The 21,062-nt window shown below is 30.5% G+C and overlaps 1 protein-coding gene across 1 annotated transcript; it reads left to right on the top strand.

The window, feature by feature from the left end:
- The first annotated feature begins 9,531 nt into the window (after window positions 1-9,531).
- LOC134694875 (uncharacterized) lies at window positions 9,532-17,639 on the top strand. The gene is made up of 5 exons (XM_063555980.1): window positions 9,532-9,589; window positions 10,654-10,724; window positions 12,139-12,393; window positions 13,155-13,280; window positions 17,169-17,639. The coding sequence occupies exons 1-5, from the start codon at window positions 9,560-9,562 to the stop codon at window positions 17,338-17,340; spliced, it is 654 nt and encodes a 217-aa protein (XP_063412050.1). The 5' UTR covers window positions 9,532-9,559; the 3' UTR covers window positions 17,341-17,639.
- Window positions 17,640-21,062: the final 3,423 nt, after the last annotated feature.

Here is a 21,062-nt window from a genome sequence, read left to right on the forward strand (position 1 = left end):
ACACAAAATAGAGCTATCAGTTTAGATGAAAAAGAAAAAAACCCAGTATTTGTCATAAATTCTTACTTTGATGCATCAACAACCGACACCGAAGTTTTATGCAATATTATCACAGGATAGAACACCCTTATTTAATCATTATGTTTTGGTGTAAAGGTTACAATTGTGCAATTATTTTCCATAAATAGATACTACATTTTGTGCACCGAGTGCAAATACCGACAAACAATCTACCTATGAGCGTTCAAGAGATTGATTTGAAATAGATACATGAATGTAAAGTTTTTTTTACAAAGATATTAATCAACGGCCTTAACTTTAACAGTCAACGGAACACTTTCACATTTCATGCATGTTGCGTAGGAACATAAATTTTGCCTTGCAGAAAGTAAAATTACAAAAATTCTGAGGAAAATTCAAAGTGTAAAGTCGGTATTCACATGACAAAATCAAAAGCTCAAACACATCACACAAATGGATAACAACTGTCATATTCCGGACTTGGTACATACATTGTATTATGTAGAAAATGGTAGATAAAACCCTAGTTTTAAAGCTACGTAAACCTCTCACTTGTATGACAGTCGCATCGATAAATAAGTGAAACTCTGTGCATGTTCGAGATCAGCTATTTCAAACGTAAAACTAGCCCGTACAGAACCAAACTCAGAAACAGTGATGATTGACATAATGTTACACATCTTTTACGTTATAACGTATTATAATGAAACTTACATCTAATGTTATTATTCGATAAAGTTATCTCATTTATATATTGATACGAAGTAATGCGTGTTTAAAAGCACACTCAGAATTAGGCAATAACATTGCTACAGATGACCTCTCACGGTCACGCTAATACAATTGAAATGCATCAATGCCTGATCATTTATATTCCTGTGAATAAATGTACCATAGCAAAAAGAATAGTTTCAACTAAGTCTAAACAATATGTAGTATTCTTTAGTACTGCTCAGTGTAATTGGCTGAACAAGATGTAATGGAAACTATTTATGTTTTGCATTGAAAAACGGAGTGAAGGAAACAAACACACACAGACACACTAAAAAAAAGTGCTTATCATTGTATTCGATCATAATCGAATGACTTGATATCAATTAAAAAAAAACGAATAAAAAAGTAATTTATCAAGATGCTTACATTGTGCTCTGAGTTGGATGCATCAACAACCGACACAGAAGTTATATGAACTACTGTCACAGGATAGAACGCCCTTTTTTTATCATTATGTGGTGTAAAGGTTACAACTGCTCAATTAATTTCCTAAAAGGATGTACACCTCTGAGGAGCCAACAATTTCTATAATTAAACTTTTTTTTTAACCTGATGTTTGGGTCTATAAGACTGTTAACAAATAATTGGTGAAGAAAAAATCACATGGTGGTGTGTTACGGCCCTCTGAAAGTACCCAATTTGGATGATTTCCCCATTTTTATCTAATTTTACCTATGTTTGTGCTATTATCGTGAAAAAAATCACAGTTCCACAATTAAACTTTTTTTCCAATAATAAAAGATAAAGTGGACCAATTTGAATGAATATATATAAAAAATACTATAGGTAGGTGTTAATATAAGAAAGTTTTATCATCTTTTGAAGCTTTTTTTGTGTCAAATTTACCATGCTGTCAATTTTGTAAATTTGTAATTTTTGCTGTTCTAAGAACAAATGCATTTTTTTCAACTTTTTTGTTATAAATGATTGAAAAATACGTATCTAAGAAATTTGAAAAGAAAAAAGGGTTATGAGATGTTCATGTTTCTGATAAAATAATTGATTGTATCCCAGGGCCTTAAACATTTTCTCAAATTTTTGGCTGGAAAGACTGACTTGATTGGTAATAAAATTTGAACAATTGATTACTCAAAAACTGCTCCTTGAAAGTACACATTATTTTCGCAGAGTAAAGTTTTATTATTACATTTGTTTTATATTCGTTGATATATTCCACTTTCATCACATTTTGAAAATAATTTCAGAACGGGATTTCAACGACACTGAATCGTCAGAAGAATACATCCTAAATAGATACTTAATTCTGTGCACTGAATGCAAATAAGTGAATAATTGACAAACAAACTACTTACGTTAGTTCAAGAGGAGGATTCAATTTCTAAAAATTATAATAATAGGCTCTGGTGAATCTTAAGAATTTGAGAATGTTTTTCTATGTCTATCAAGTCATCTGCGTTAAAGATAGAAGTTTGTTTATCTTATTTTGTCTAGTACTCTCCATAGACTCATATTATAGTAAAAATGCTTATTATCCTCTTCAACTTTGGTACAGAGCTCACATATTCTAGAGATTTGATTTTTGCTAAATTTTGATTTAGATGTTTGAAACATGTAGGTTCCAGTTATTAGCCTACTTTGGAATTCTGCTTTTTAATGTCAATCTGATTATTTCTGACAAATTTTCAGATAATGTGTGGGTTTTCAGTAGTTTTTTCTTAGATTGACAAGTATCTAATTGTTGTTTTTGTTACGCATTCCTCTCTATAAATATTTTACCAGTATCTATGTATGGCTCTTTTCAGCATATTTTGCCATTTATTTTTTGATGGCGAGGTTTCTATAATATGTTTTGGCAAACTATATATATTCAAGATCTTTCCAATTCTGTTTATAAATGATTCTGTGAAGTTATTTTCAATTTCTAGTTCTCACTGTAGGATATTCTTTTCTATTGCGTTTCAATGGATTAGTGATTGCTGTATGACGTCAAGCGGGACAGATTCTCGGGTCAGACGGGACAGATTTCTACATAGCGATTAGGTGTATAATAATTTGCTGGAACTATAAATCGGTTAAAATTATCAAGACACATTTAGGTGGTTCATCTATCAATATGTTCATTTCAACATGTGTCTATTCTATGTGAAAGAGTAGGACGTAGACCCTCTCCTGAAATATAGAATTTAAATGTCGAGGTTAGATAGTTTGGCGTATCTTCAGAATTGATCTTAGAAAGTATAACACTGAGCTATGTGTGTTCCTCTTTAAACTGGTTCCCTGCGCTTTATTTGTTTGACTCTATACAACGTTACTGTGGAGATACACGTAAAAGGGTATATAAACTCATCATATATAACAGGACCAAATTTAGTTTATACGCCAGACGCACGCCTCGTCCACAAAATACACACCAGTGACGCTCGATCCAAAAAAGTTAAAGAGGCCAAACAAAGTACGAAACTGAAGAGCAGCGAGGACCAAAACCCCTAAAAGTTTTACCAAATATGGTTCATCTACTTCGTTAAATAAAAATAACTTATTTATTATTGATTTAAAAGCTGTATCAACACACCAACACATGACGTTATTTTTTCATATCGTTTTGTCCTTATTTAGCTTCGTCCATTTTTTTTCAAAATGGATTAAAACAGTTACAAAAATGAATAGATAGTCATTCCTTCGTCAACGCTGATGTTATTTTTCTTCAAATTTATATAGATATTGCATAACAGGAAGTCATATCATGTAAGAGCTGACTATATTATAAACTTATTGAGTTTAAATGGCAGTAATAATATCACATGAATATAATATTTACTAGAATCCGTAATTTTGAATGAAAGACAACAATGATCGAATGTTCAAAATTAGAATTTATTTCTGAATAAAACTGAACATTCGTCTCATCACGTTCTTTCCTTGAAAACGCAACAACATGAATTTGGAAACTAACGAAAAAAATAAAGATAACTCTTAAGTTCAATTTTGTAGCATAAACATGTATTTATAAGAATCGAATGTTACATTTTGCAATTTAACAAGGGTTGTGAAAGCGATTATCGTGCGCACGTTTTTCTGAAATTAGAATGAAGTGGTTCCAAAATGTGATTTTAAAATGAGCAATCCGACATATATAGACAAGCTTTAAGATTTTACTCGAATTGTCTGACTGTAATTTTAAATCTGAACTTGGGTAGTATGTCTCTCAATTTCAAACGCGCAATTTTACACAAGTACTGAAAACCTTCCATTCTTTACGAGTAGACTTTAAATAGATAAATAAAGTCGTATAAGATAAGTAAAATGAGTATGTTAAATTTGATGTATGCCTTTTTCTGCTTCTTGTTACATTTGTTGCTTTTGCAGTGATTAAGATGATAACACACTATTGACTGCTGTACCCCTATTTTTGACATTTTTACGATTGAGTATGTTTTTTTGTTCTTGCTTTGTTGACAATTGCAATGTAATGAAATTTGATGCGACTGTCATATAAGTGAGAGGTTTGGCTAGCTATAAAACCAGGTTCAATTCACCATTTTCTTCATTAGAAAATGCCTGTACCAAGTCAGGAATATGACAGTTGTTATCCATTCGTTTGACGGTTTGGACTTTTGATTTTTGCCTTTTGATATTGGACTTTTTGAATTTTCCTCGGAGTTCAGTATTTTTGTGTTTTTACCTTTTTCTTCTTAACTGGATTGGTGTATTTCCACTTAATTATTATTTCTCTGAATAGATTTTGATTTCTCTAAACTTGTGTATTATCTTTTATAATGACTTTTATCTCTGAACAAGGCGTATTATTCTTTTTAAGTTTTCTTGACTTTTTTCTTAACTTGACTCTATCTATTCATAAAATAATAAAATCACAAAAATACGGAACCCCGAGGAAAATTCAAAACGGCAATTCCTTAATCAAATGGCAAACTCAAAAGCTTGAACTGTTCTTATACACCATTTGCTTTCAAATACTGAAGCTCTGATCGTTCATGATAAAGGTAAATCCCGAAATGCGCTTCGGACGCATGCAATTCGTTTTGTTTCAGCTCACCTGGCCCAAAGGGCCAATTGAGCTTTTCTCATCACTTAGCGTCCGGCGTCCGTCATCGTTCATTGTCGTCGTCCGTCGTCGTTACCTTTTACAAAAATCTTCTCCTCTGAAACTACTGTGCAAAATTAAACCAAACTTAGCCACAATCATCATTGGGGTATCTTGTTTGAAAATGTGTCCGGTGACCCGGCCAACCAACTAAGATGGCCACCACAGCTAAAAATAGTAACATAGGGTCCAAATACATTTTTTGGCTTATAACTCAAAAACCAAAGCATTTAGAGCAAATCTGACATGGAGGCTTAATTGTTAATCAGGTCAAGATCTATCTGCGCTGAAATTTTCAGATGAATCGGACTACCGGTTGTTGGGTTGCTGCCCCTGAATTGGTAATGTTTAGGAAATTTTGCCGTTTTTAGTAATTATCTTGAATATTATTATAGATAAAGATAAACTGTAAACAGCAATAATGTTCAGCAAAGTAAGATTTACAAATAAGTCAACAGGACCGAAATGGACAATTGATCCCCTAAGGAGTTGAGTTATTGTCCTTTATATTGAATTTTTAACAATTTTCATAAAATTTGTAAATTTTTATTACTGTTTTCCACTGAAACTACTGGGCCAAGTTCATTATAGATAGAGATAATTGTAAGCAGCAAGACTGTTTAGTAAAGTAAGATGTACAAACACATCACCATCACCAAAACACAATTTTGTCATGAATCCATCTGCCATGTGATTATGGACTTTCCGAATTGATTTTCCTCTAAGTTCTGTATTTTTATGATTTTACTTTTTTCTTTGTTTAATATTTACATAGACCAGGGTAAGCGACACAGGCTCTTTAGAGCCTCTAGTTTTGTCACTTAACTTGACTATTATAGTGAACTCAAGACAATATCGCGTATTCACGATTTCACCTTTTATATTCTACATGGTGAAAAACGGGAAAACGCGAAGGTTGAGATGTTCGAAAACGAGAAGTTAAAAACACGAAAACGCAAAAAAAGCGAAATGGTTTCACTTCTCAATTTTGCGTTTTCACTGTATAGAATATGAAAGCTTAAATCACTTAAAAGAGGTTATGTCCTTTTCTGGCTACCATTATTTACTGCTTTATTATCATTTTTTTTCTAACAACACCTAGGAAAAAAATTATAAGTTGTTTTACGTGAACTAATAACGGTAGGTAGATGATAAAAGACCGATTGCAAGATACTGGTGTATCACTTTGAAAGAACACTCCAATGTGTGTATTCTGAAACATGTTTCAGTATTAATGTTACAATGTACTTCTTAAATGCGATATATCAAAGGAAAGTATTGTTTTCTCTTTTTCAAGTGTTTTGCAGGTAAGAAATTTATGAGAAATGATAAACTAAAGAGAAAAAAAGTTTAATAAATGATCCTATAACCAGTTTTTTGCGACGTCTCAAATCACTAATAAAGATTTTATTTTATTTTATCTTATGACATACTTTTTTAAGTTCCATTACAGAACATTAAAAAAGAGTTAAAAAGTATTATAGTAGTTAATAGTATATAAATTATCAATTCCCCCCACATATAACGGATGTTAAATCGAATAATCAAATTATTTAATTTTTTACGTCATCTTCCGGGTCTTTTTCAGATAGAATATTACAAACAATTCCATTGGTTGTTCTTTTTTCAGATGCATATTATTAACAATTAAATTTTTGTTATGATGAATGTAATCATGGTAATAGCCAAATGTTGTTTTTTTTTATAAAAATATATAAAATATTTAAATTGGAATATGCAATGTACATGCGCGAACGTATTCTAGTTAAATACAAATACCTTATTTGTCTTACATATCAACCACTCGTGTTTGATATGGGTTTCCCAAATTAGCATCGTAATTTCTGACAGAAAACCGCCTGAGGATTTTTCTATACCAAATTTAGAAGTGACAATTTCATAAATGACATCGCTGATATTGTAGAAAAGTTTCCTTAGCAACTATTTATATATAAAAGTCAGAATAGTTTTAGTTTCATATGCACATATTTCCCTAAAACGGTAAGACTTGTTTTCCATTTATATTTCTGTTTATTAATATATACAACTTATTCTTTTTTGGTGATTAAACAATTTGGTAGGCTTTATTTATTTAAAATGACGCGTCCAGTTTAAAAAGAAATTAAAACCAAATATTTCATTTTTAGTATCGTGCTGATTTCCAACTGATTTAAGCTGGTACCCAACACTTTCACTAAAATTAATTTGGCTTGTTTAATTTTCATAAAATTTTGTCACAGTATTTACTTTGACCCTTTAACAAAAATATATATAAATTTCAAAAATTTTGAACCAACCGTTTTGTGAGAAAAATTACACTGGCTATATAGCAGTTTGACCAACACCAAATTTGATCATTGAGAAGCTTAACATTCCTTTTACAACACAACGTAATTTAAGCGTTTAGCTGACTTTACAGAGTTATCTCCCTGTAGTGTTGGGTACCACCTGAAACAGTTTTCGTCTTCGGTTGTGTTACAAAAAGTTTAAATATACCCTCTTCTTAAAGAAGCTTTCAACGTAATTAAAAGGGCACTAGCTTTCAAATTCATGTTCACCGATTTAACTCCAATTCTCATATTTGATTTATAACAATGTAAATATTTATCCAAATTTATAAAAAAGACTAAAATATACAATTTACAGGGCACTGGCTCGATAACATGTAGCTTCGTTTGTGTGTAAATGTATATTAGTCTAGACGCTAACTTATTAACTATCGAGTTGACCTATTTTTTAGATTTTAAAATAATATTTTAGATATAGATAAATTTTAGTGTTCAAAACTTTATCTTCATTGTAAACTTAGAAAATAAAATCAATTGGAAGACAAGATTTAGACCAACAATGACACATATCATTTTAACAAAAGACAACTACTAAGTTATGAATGTACATGTATATCACGGTGAATTTGGGATGAAGAATAGCAATAAATGCGCTGTTCCTTCGTTTAAAGAGTTTTTTTGCTGTGCACATACTGATTTTGTGTCAATGAATCAGAATGGACAATGTCATTTCCTTCCTATTAGTTCCAATTTTAAAGTTTTCAAAACACTATTCAACTACTGTAATAACAGTTTAGCCAAAAATTACAAATAATTTTACAATTTTGAAAAAAATTATACAAATATGACATTCATCCCCTTCAGCTATTTCATATTTTATATATTTTATACTAACGAAATACATAAAATCGATTTTTAATTCCCATACAATTATTTTTCATCCAACTGTGAACTTCTATATATATCTATCACTTCATCGTATAACAATAATAGTTAATGTACCATGAAGCTAGGGTAACATAATCATGTGTTATTAAGTTCGGTTATAACCGGATATAAGTAAGAAAACAATAAATATAATTGTTAAATTTCAGTAAACAAGTCACATCATTTATAAGACGTCAGATGTTTCAGAACGGAAAAATACAATCCAATCAATATTCAAAACTATTTCGGAAGTTATATATAGGATTGTTAACATTTAATGCTGAGTCACGGTTGAACAAATTAATGTTTAAAATTATTTAAACTGTTGGTGAAGATGCGACATATTTATTTATATTTGATGAATTCGAGTAACATTTGGAAAAATTAAATCAAACAAAAAACAGTAAGTACAAATACATGTATGGAATTATATGGGAATAAGAATATACCAAGACGATCATAAACGTTTATACAAAACAATACTATACATTAATTAGTAGAGTATCAATCATATTATGGCGTTGATATCCTTGTTACTAAGATATATGTCAAATTTCATCCAATTTCATCCCCCATTCAATTATAGAAACCTCTTTTGTTAAATGGAAGTTCAATTTTTCTTTCACTTCAGGAAAAAAAGTTGAGAAAAAAGTAAATATTCATTAGTAAAATAGGGCTAGAAAACAGCATGTGTGAAACATAACAATTTAGCTAAACAATAATTAGAATCTTCTTGAGAACAAGGGTAACAAATTGAAAAAAGATTCCATTTTTTTTCGAGCCGGAAACTGTAGTGCTGCTCATGAAATTAGTCCAAAGTCGTGTTCAGTTATCAACGAGAAAATAAGAACAATATCTTGAATGGGTTCCATTAAATACGGTCAGCTTGTACATGTTAACATCTCAAAACTATCATTATTTACCCTATTTAGATAAAATTACCTTTAAAGTCCATACGTACTTATTTACAACCAGGGTTTATTTTCTATTTACCACTTTTGACATGTAGAAAAGATACATTCAATCTAATTAAAATATAATTCTCAGACTTCGTTATATTACATTACTATATATGAGTATTACGTAGTATAACGAAATCGGAGATATATATTTAAATTAGATTGAGATACATTATACTTTCCTTTAATATTTTACAGGTTTTCATATCAAAATTTAATATCCCTCTGGTTGTTATAACAGGGAGCTATAAGAGCCATTTTTGTATTACAGGGAGCAATTAGTTCCATTTTTTGGTATTACAGGGATCTATTAGAGCCATTTTTGTTATTTCAGGGAGCTATTAGAGCCATTTTGCATCAATTGGTATTCTTTTTGACCGTGATTGTATGAAAAAATGTATTCAGTTCCTCTAACCTGTCTAACAACCGCAGTTGTACACGTTAGTTCTGATATATATATATTAGATCTAAAAAATATTCAAATATATTTTAGATATTGTAAAAGCATAAATACAAACATAATCAGAATGAAAGATTCATGCTGTGGAAGAATATGGGTAAGTATTGAACTTTTTCTGTTGAAAGATATAAAAACATTCATATTTCATGCAAATATAACACGAGAAAAAAGCAAAGAGAAAGTTTAATGGCAAAGAGAGAAAAAAGGATCAGACAGTTGCGAGCTATTTCAAGGGACAAAGATGAATTTGAGACGGACAAACAGTAATTAGACAAATGTACGCACAAATTGGCATCTACATGTATTGAGACGCATACTAAATAGTCACCTGAACGCACTCACTGTGTTATACATGTGCATACATTCATGAAACAGACAGGATTACGAGGTCTGTAACAATATAAGTAGGGACCAATAACAATTTATCAAATGTACGAAAACGCTGTATAATGCATGCATACAATTGAACGCATAAACTGAAATGCAACAACTATAAGGAAACCATTAACGCGAAATATGATACACGCGTAAGGAAATCTTTAATGAGGCTTGCAAACACATAAACTGTAATGAGTCAAATAAAGGAACCATCTTTACCGAGACAAGCGAACGCACACACTGTATGAAACACGGTTATGAACAATCATTAGCGAGGCAAAAGAACGCATACACTGTAATGAGAAAAATGTAGTCACAATCATTACCGGGACAAGTAATCACAAACAGTGTGTGATACATAAAAAGGGAAAATAAAAATGTGTGGACAAATTGCACTAGACAACTATACGGACACACAGTTATAAGACACGCAAACGAAAAACAGTAATGAAAGAAATATTAGTTAGATTTTTTTTCAACGTTGTATGAACAAATACTTTATTATTTTAGGAGTGAAACTATTGTATCAAGACATTACATTAAAACGCTTTCCCCCTCCCCAAGGGGAGAAGCCAAACTATTTATCAAGAAAAGCAGTCATAAAAACGTCATATGCCCACATCAAATTTTCGAAATGTTCCAAAATCCGTTATTATTTTATGAAGATACCCATACGTTTATTTATGATAGCTTTGTTATAAAATGAAACGTTATAAATGTATTACATTGTAATTTACACCATATATCAATACAACTAAACACATCATTTTCTTTTCTTTACAGGTTGGTGTCGCTTTCACTTTTATTGCTACAACATTCGTATTAGTTGGAGTAATTTGTTATAGAGAGTTTATGTAAGGAACCATGCTATGTTAATGTGTTTTGTTGTTGCGTTTTAAACATTGTGATTATGATTGCAGATATCACTTTCCACATATGAATTCAGTAATCATGATCTAGTTCTGTGTCTGATTGACAGAAACACTTTATATACTATATACTTATGATTACTGTACACAGTGAACACGTTCTACCTACATATATGAATGATGTAGACCATAAACACGTTATACTTATGATCACCATAAATAGTGAACACGTTTTACTTATGATTGCTACATTGGAGATCACTTCTAACCTCTCTTTAAACTGCTAGAATAACCTGTCATAGAACTGTTCTAAACTGTTGTCTACCATAGCACTGTTCTAGAACTGTCAGGATAAATTCTAGAGTAGAACTGTCATAATCGGTTCTCGTCGCGGAACTGTCAGCAGAACTGTCTAAAACTGTTCTAGCCGTATAAATGACCAAACCTGTCACGATTATATAGAGAAGTTCTATAAATCGAGAAATGTTGAAACAGTGCTGAGATGAGAATTTTTGAATATATATAATATTCTTTTGACTTATTCATATTTTAGAAGAGGTATTTGAAAAAACTGTTCAATGGATAAAACTGACTTAATCAACTATAATTAGAATAATTAGAACTGACCAAATAATTTAGTCGTAGATCTGTCTAAATATGTTCTAGGTAGAATTGACCAAACAGTTCTAGGTTCTAGGTTAGAACTGTTCTGGCTAGAACTGTCTAAAAGGTGTCAGGATGACAGTTCTACATACTGTCATAGAACATTTCTCCTGACAGATTCTGACAGATTTGATGAGATGTTAGAAGCAATCTCCACTGTATAAACAGGCCTAGGGGACACGTTCTATACTTGTTAATGTTATAAAGTGTGAACACGTTCTTCTAATGATTGCTGTAGAAAGTGAACACGTTCTACTTGTGAAAACTGTAAATGGCGAACACGTTTTACTTATGATAACTGTAATACTTTTAACAATGAACATGTTTTATTAAATATGATTACTTTAATTAATGAACACGTTCTTCTTACGATTACTGTAAAAAATATACACTTCCTACTTATGTTTACTTTAAAAAATGAACACGTTTTATTAAATATGATTACTTTAAGTAGTGAACACTTCCTATTTATGTTAACTATAAACAATGGACACGTACTGTCATAGAACATTTCTCCTGACAAATTCTGACAGATTTTATGAGATGTTAGAAGCGATCTCCACTGTATAAACAGTAGACACGTTCTATATTTGTTATTGTTATATATTGTGAACACGTTCTACTAATGATTTCTGTGAAAAATGAACACGTTTTACTTGTGATAACTGTTAATAGCGAACACGTTTTAATTATGATTACAGAAGGCTTTTCCTTGATTGTTCCTACATATTTTCAGATTTCACAAGGAAACGGAGGACACCAAAATTACACGTGAGAATCTCATCAAATTTTACCCGTCAATATTTAGTATAGACAGTACAAGGTATGAACAGATATTACTAGATGGTGCAAGGAAACGTACACCGACGAAAGAAAGATTTCCGACCGAAAATGAATGTAGTTTCAGATGCAATAACACATTGGCAGGAGTAGGCAGGAAAAAACGTCAAGACATGCCATCCAATCTTCACAATCATGGCTGCTGTCAATCGTAAGTTGTTAAATAAAATAGATGCTTATACAAATCAAATGCGTATAAAGTACTATATGTTGCATTTATGGAATAATGAGCTTTCTAGGAAAGAAATGAAAAAAATGGTTGGCCCGAGAGGATTTTTGAAGATTTTATACCAAAATTATATAGACTTCGTGAAACACGTGTTTTTTATTTTTTATTTGAGATCCAAAAGGGGGCCCTCTACATCCTCCGGCTTTGTGTTGTCATTGCGCAAGAAGGGTCACCTAGTCTGTTTCCCTCCTAATTATCTAGTGTATCTGATGATGAAATGCAAATCAAAATGAAGCCTTCACAGATATTTGAAGCAGTATTTTAAAAAGCATTAAAAGAACCCAAAATTAAAGATTGCAATTAAAAAAGCAACTTTGACATGCACAGCTCTTGAATGTCTCAAACATTTAAACAAACAAATGTATTTTGTAATGTTTAGTTTTCTGTCAATTTTCAGACCTATTCATTGATGTTAATCTAGTACTGTTCAGACAATCAGCTTGCACATCCATGCAAATATTTTCAGTCTATGTAAAATAAAAAAAAAATACCAAAGTCTGAGAAAATTCAAAAAGGAAAATTCCCTTTCAAATGACAAAATATCGTTCGTTTATTAATATATGGTCTGGGTATTAAATTCAGTTTTTTCAGATTTATTTAATAATTTCATATGGTTCAAGTAACCAATCACTTATTAAATGTTGATCACTTCATTTTCTTACATTTTTGTATATTTTGTTTAGATTTCCTGTAATTAGAGCTCCTCACTTTTGGGACAGTATATCTAACGGGTTGAGAGAGATAGTACAATTTAATGACACATATTCCGAATATCCACTGCTTCAAATTTTCTTCCAGGAACAATGCAGGTTAGTATTAAGATTTGTTTATATATTCTGTTATAATAATCCTTCCTCCTGGGACAGTATATCTAACGGGTTGAGAGAGAAAGTACAGTTTTATGACACATATTCCGTATATCCATTGTTTTTAATTATTTCCAGGAACAATGCAGGTTAGTATTAAGATTTGTTTTATCAATGTTTCTTTCTGAATTATAAGGAATGTAAAGCCGAGACGGGCCAGATCAATTGCGACAGGCATAAATCGATTTTATGCAAATTCACATATTTCACATGTGTCTTTGATTGATTTTGGAATATTGAAGTACAAAATAAAAGATGAACTTTGATTTGATTTGTAGATTTTATTTTAACATATCAATTTTCAGTTTCAGATTTTCCATAGAGATTTTTTAACTCAAAATATGTTAAAAATTGTTTTGATTTCATTTGCATAACATCGATTTCTCTCCGACGCAGCTCACATTTTACGAATAGAACATGGTCTCAGGCAATTTTGACTTCCTTGACCCATAAATAATATCATAAACTTACAACGAACCTTTGATAAACAAATAACTGTCTTGTGTGTTGCGGTGAAATTAAAAAAAGGAGCGCGTTTTTCAAGCATCATTTATTAAGATAAAAATAAACAATTTCAATACATTATTTGACTTTAATGAAATGTTATCTTTGTATAAAAAAGGGAATAGTATTGATCTATGTTTTGACCAAATGTTTGGAATAAGAAAAATATAAGTTAAATTAGTTGTGTGTCTAAATTATAATTTATTATAATCTATATAATTTTTTTGATAATTTGCCAAAATGTAGTTTATACCATGCTTAAAAAAAGGATTGAAAAAAATGATTCACATGGATTATTTTCATGCTACATGCATAAGTAACAACACAAATAATAGGGGGAATTGAGCACTTATTTCGTAACTAAATCTTAAAATACTAAGGACCTTAAATCATTGGTGTTACTGTCAATGGTGAGACCATTTTGATAAAAATAATACCATTGACCAATAACACCACTGAATATATCATAACAATCAGCATTCTTCTGTGTTTTTTTCATGCTTAACAAGCGAAACATCATATGATTTATGAAAAACAATACTTACTTAACAATGTTTTAACAATATCATGTATTACATACACAAAGTTTTCACAAACTGATGTATGCTTGTAATTTGAGCAAAAAAAATGTCCCATGAAATTGTGTCTTCTTGGACTATATTTCACAGTTCATCTGTGAAATTTCGTTTACGGGACAAAACATCACATTTATAAATTATAAAATAGCATCTTTCTTGGTGAAAAATTGTCCCTAATACTTGGACAAAATTTATGTATGTTATAAAAAAATAATAATTTTGCAATAATTGAAATGTTTTAATCAATAAGTTAAATCATAATTCAAATTTAAATCAAGACAACACAGATGTAAACACAAATAGAAAGTGGTGTATATAAACAGCTATATGACTTTTTGTGTGACGGTCAATACCCTTCAAAGTTTAATAACAATGGAAGAAGATAATTCAAGAAGGAGGCCAAGCAATTTAAAATTAAAAACAATGAAATGTTTTATATACATGTTGACAAAAAAACAAAGGAGAAAACATTAAAACTTGTTATTTATAAAGACAAACTGAAACAGGTGTTGTACCTATGCCACAATGAGAGTGGATGCCATTTCGGGTTAATCAGACCTGTTAGAACAATTAATTGATTTCTGCTGTATATTGAAAAAAATGTTGATTCAGTCTTATTCTTTTTTGTAAATTAAATTATTTGGTATTAGACAAGACTTTTATGCAATACACCTTATCGCTATTTAGTCCAATCCAGGAAAAACAGTCATTTACACAACTTCCTGTTTGGGTCAAGCCGCCGAAAATAGAGGTCATCAGTAGTGAGCTGAGGGAGGAACAACTTTAGAAAGCGACCATCAAGAAACTTTGATAGAGTATGATCAACTTTTTCGAAATTAAAATTGAAGTGAAAAAATATTTTGTTTGAAGTATTTCCGTTAGTTTTAACAGGTCTCATTAAAAAGTATCATGCATGGTGCAGTTTTAAACAGGGTCCCAGATAGCTTCAACTAGATGAAAAAGTTGTGTAATTTCAGAACTTATCCGGATTGGAATAAATAGCGAATAGGTGTATTTGGACATGATTTCACTTTGAAAAATACTCAACAAAGGTCAAAATAGAATATCTTTTCAAAGGACACTTTTACACAGAGATGGACAATATTTTATAATAAAATGCTGTCCTGGACAAAATTTCGTATTAAAATTCTGTCCCAGACAAAATTTCACATCTCAAATTTGTAATTTGTTTTCTCCCTGGGACATCATTTCATGGGGGACAATCACCGTAACACTATTTAATCCTACAGCAACATCAATGACATTATTTGGTAACAATATTGACATTTTTAGTTATTGATGTTATGTTACATAATTTGAGATATTTTAGTGTAAAAATTATTTTTTCATGTTTTTTTTTTGCTCGGTGTTCTTGGCTTTGTGTTCAGTACTTAAAAAAATTATAATTTAAAATGTGATGTCAATGGTGATACTTTTGTGCCATTAGAGTTACTGAGGGTCAGTGGTGTTACTTTATAAAAATGCGATATTTTAATTTTTTTTATTCAGAAATAAAAGTGTTTTTATGTCGTGTACGAAGGATTAGGTATATTATTATCATTTAATCTTATAAAATTCACAAATATTTAGCTTAAATGTATTTTTAAGAATTAACAACGGACATAATTAGGACAGCTAACATTTTTTCGACAATGTATTCTGAAATTTATGTTGAATAGAATGCACAGCTATATGAATAATGGCACAACAAGTCGTAATTTACCCCTAAACAGCAAATTGGAACAGTAGTTTGATGTTAAACCATAATCATTTGGTACCTAAATGTATACTTTAAATTGGCCAAACCATTCACACAATTCTATCAAAGGATGACCTATAATTGTTAAAATTGAAGGAACTCTTCATTTTTCCCTTGTATTTTTCTGAATATCGTTGCTACTATACTATAGAATAACAGGACACATTTTAATGTTTTAAACAATGACATCATTTTTCAAAATATTACCTCGTCGAAATTTGCACTTTTTTTTATAATGACCAAAATACTTGTGCGATGATTTCATTTACCCTATCATCGCACGCGGTTTTGCTTCTTTTGAATGGAGTAGGTCCGGTAGGGACCGATTTTGGTCTCAAATTGCAGTTTCATCTGACGTAAGATTTTAACCACTTTTTAAACGCGTAAGTGTCTATTTCATATGATTCAATTAATAAATGTAAAGATTTTAACTTATTTAGTCATAAAAAACGATTCGATTCAAGCTCAAATATAAAAAATGTACCAAATATGCGCAAAAATGTCACTTTTCAGATGGTTTTTGTCAAAAACGAAAGTGGCCGCATCAGTGTTCATCCTCAATCTTTATATATGTTATGTTTTATCATCAAATACAACTTCCATTTCAATATTTTGGATGAACACGAATGCGGTCACTTTTGTTTTACACGGAAACCGTCTAAAATTTAACTAAAATGCTTGAATTGTGAATATTTCAGTAATTTAGCATGATTTATTGGTGCTAGTACCCAATATATGTGCATTGTATTGTCAAAAATAGCCCATATTTATGTAGCAGAACCATTCAACTATCCAATAATTAACTTAAAGTTTACATTTTAACACTTTTGTTAAACTGCCATATTTTGGGGCCGAAAAGGGGTCTTATTGGACCTATTCCTTTATGCGATTTCTTTTTCAGTTTTGTTTTGTTTCCTTGATTTGTTTTCTGAATCCATTGTTGCAATTTGAACGTCGTTTTACATTCCATTTTTGATTTATTTCTTTCAGTCAAGCTATTGGATGTACTGGGTGTACCTGTGAATACGTTGAACAGGCGACTACAGCAGTGGTTTATAAAATTGGTTACAGTTCAACGACAGCTACATATATGTCACACCTAGAAATAGACGTGTTTTATTTACATGGATGTTGCAAATGTTTTAACTTTAATCAAACTTAAAGGCGTTTTCTGTGGAAACTGTATAAAAAGAATTAACATTATATGACCGATAACATGTTATATACCAAATAAAAAGCATCCATGTCATATTACTAAGGAGATAACTGTACTGTATTTGAAGCGAAGCCTGTCATTTCACATTTAGATGCTATCCATATAAACCGTTAAATTTATCAAATACACTTATTTGAAAAAGGTTATCAATTGAGAAATGAAGATGCAGCATGTTAATTTGAAAACTTTCTTTATCACACTTAATGTCCTATATCCTGTCGGTAGTTACATTTTTACATTGAGCTTTTCTCAAATGGTTATGACGAATAATATTAAAATCGGAGAAAATTTGATTTTTTTTTATTAATTGTAGTTGACTTTGCAGTAGTTTTCATGAACTGTGAGTATCTTATATCGGTACGTTGTGTCATATGTGTGATTCGTGATAACATGATGATGCAAGCCATTTCCAGCTTATTCCTTATAAATGGTTCTTATAGGTTGGGCTTTACCGTTATGGCAAAGGATCGGAAGTGTTGAGCGTTCACAAACCCGTTAAATACCGCTTTTTCTGTATATGCATTTTAGTAGTTGTTGTTAGTTATCTCATTGGCAATGCTTCCACATCTACAAATATAGTTCACAAAATATCATGGGTCACCTGTTTAAATTCCTTTATGTTAAATTCATTTTTTAGATGGTCTCGGCTGTTCTGTTTATTTCTATGAGTTCTTATGTCTGCTTCTCATATTCAGGCACTTAACTGGAAGAAACCTCCACAGCTGTGCTATTGAAATGAGGTCCTGTTTGTTCTACAAAACTGGATGTTATTATACATCCAGGTGATTTACAGTGAGTTGACTATGGGTGTTACCGTTTACCTGTAGCTATTGTTCAACCAGGTTCAAACATTGACAATACAATAGGGACATTTAAATTGACCAGCTGGTTTGGTAGATTTAAATCTACATTGATGCTACCTGTACAGTTTTTAATTCACCTAATCAAAACTTTCAGCATGCTTTTTTCCTGAAGTATTTTTTATCATATTACTTCACCTGTTACTGTTGTAGTATAACTAAGATAGTTTTTTTTAAAACTGATTATTTTTTTAATATGGCATCAAGGCTTCAATTTTTATCTTTGTTGAATAACATAATAGGCATTCAATCTAAATTAATTTATATGGATATATGAAGATGTGGTGTGATCTCCATCCAAGTAACAATTTCAAAAGTTAACCATTATAGGTTAAAGGACGGCCTTCAACACGGAGCCTTGGTTCACACCGAACAACAAGCTATAAAGGGCCCCAAAATTACTAGTGTAAAACCATTCAAACGGGAAAACCAATATATGGTATGAATAATGCTAGAAGATTACCACTTATATTTGATACAAAGACACAAGCTTATTTCATGTTCTAATTACAAAACTAAACACTGTGAATAGGATAAAAAAATAATCCTTTTCTCATGTTTTTTTTTTTTAGAGAATCATAAAACAGGTAAAGAAATTAACATTGTTATAAGTCTTTTTATTATGGAAATGGATGTTTTCCCTGGAATTATTAATCATTCAAATGCCAAAAAAACCCACAACATTTAGACAGAAGAAGATATTTTTTACTGTCATTCAAAATTTAAGAAGAAGGCAAGCCAGATCAAGAGTATATGTTTTCATAAAGGAATTTAAGGTTCATGTGGACCCTATGGCTAAAATGGCCGTATTTTCACCTCAAAATTTTCTCTGAGTACAGCCAAGCCTGTGCATCTGGAAAAGTTTTAAGTCATAGCATGCTCTAGATAAATAGAATTCAAATGCATTGTATGATTTAAAAAAATCATAACTTAACAAAATTTTGCCGTACACTTTTTTTCGTCTCTGCAGAAGATGATAAAATTAACCAACAGTTGAGTTTACCTTGATATGGTCCACTCAGGTACACAGTTTAAATAACCAATTATTGTCCGGTATCTATTGTCCGTCTAATGTCAATGTCAATTAAAAATGCTCACTTTAATTTTTACCTGTGGGGAAGTTCTCAAACCTGTTTCCCAACTTAGTTTAATTTGGCACCTTCTGGAGGAATGAAAAAAGTGCACGGCAAAATACTGGTAAGTTTTTATTTTTCTAAAACATAAAACATACTAAAAATTCATTTATCTTGGTCATGCTATGCCTGATTGTTTTTACAGATGCGCAGGTTTGTCTGTACTCAGAGTAAATTTTGAGGTGAAAATGCGGCCATTTTAGCCATAGGGTCTACATGAACCTTAATTACATGTCATATAATTTACTACATTTCCTCCTTAATGTTTTCATAGCCAAATACTATGAGTGCTTAGATTTCTTGTATATTGTTGAAAAAAACACTTTTTAATATCTGTTTGGCTTTTTAATGGGAAATAACTCAAAATAATTTGTTTTTGACATGTTCCTTGTACAAATTGTTTATGTATATTCATATTGAAATATCAAAATCATATTTGAATGAACTATTTTATTAACTCTACATATTTTATATCTCATCCAGTATTCCAATTTCTTTATCTGAAATAATTCATAACATTTTTCTAATTTTATAAACATGATGAATGTTTTCGAATATTTGTTCATGCTTTTGACTATATTACTAGATTTTCTCTCTATATCAATATTCCGTTAAATTTCCCATGATATATATATCCCTAAAAACAGGTACAGAATTTTGCAATATTTGATTATTTCCATTATCACATTTAAAATGAGTATCCTCACTTTAAATTTTTTTTGATAAGTTTATTCATTTATTTTCACTATATCACTTGATTTTAATTTATCCACAGTATTGAGTTTTTATTTCATATTCGAATTAAACAATATAAAATCCAGAACTTTACAATGATTATATCCAATTTCACATACATATTATCCCAACATTAGGAATATTTTACTTTTTCAGTTCACTTGATCACTATATTAGACTATATTCACTTTATGAATTAAACATTTTGTTTCATTTCCATGATAATTCCAATGATATATATTCCATTTAAACAGATAAATCACTCTTATAATATATCCCAAAATTTAAAATGAATGTGTTGAAATTATTTCTCCTTCTTGCATTCAAATTTGATTTTTTATAACCTTTTAGATAACTTATTCCATATTTTAAAAATTGAATTTCCTTCAGTAAACACAGTATTTTTTGCCAAAAAATCCTCTTAGAATAAATTACAAAGAAGAACACCGCAAATATAATAATCCAAAATGAAAATCTTCATCGGACATTTAAAGAAACGCGCAACACATAATCCAAATGAAAATTGAAACTGAAATCACCTGGATAGCTCTTTCATGTGACACTGACAAATGGACAATACCATGTATGAGGGTTACAAATTTAAAGAATCATTTATTATTTAAAAACAGTTTTAATTTTTGATACATATTAACAGTAAACAAAATATTTTACTGATTCAGATTTTATGGTAAATTTTACAAATATTATCAATACTGGGATTTTAAACCATTAATAGTTCTACCCTTTCAATTGTTTGATAGAATAATCCTAGGTCAAGAAAATTTTCAGGAAAAAAACATGCTGAAATTTTGGGTTAGGTGAATAAATTTTTTTACAGGTAGATTTAAATCTTACAAAACCAACTGGTCAATCAAAATGTCCCTATTGTATTGTCAATGTTAAAATCTGGTTGAACAATAGCTACAGGTAAACGGTAACA

This window comes from Mytilus trossulus, chromosome 13 (genome assembly GCF_036588685.1).
Source record: "Mytilus trossulus isolate FHL-02 chromosome 13, PNRI_Mtr1.1.1.hap1, whole genome shotgun sequence".
Taxonomy (NCBI): domain Eukaryota; kingdom Metazoa; phylum Mollusca; class Bivalvia; order Mytilida; family Mytilidae; genus Mytilus; species Mytilus trossulus.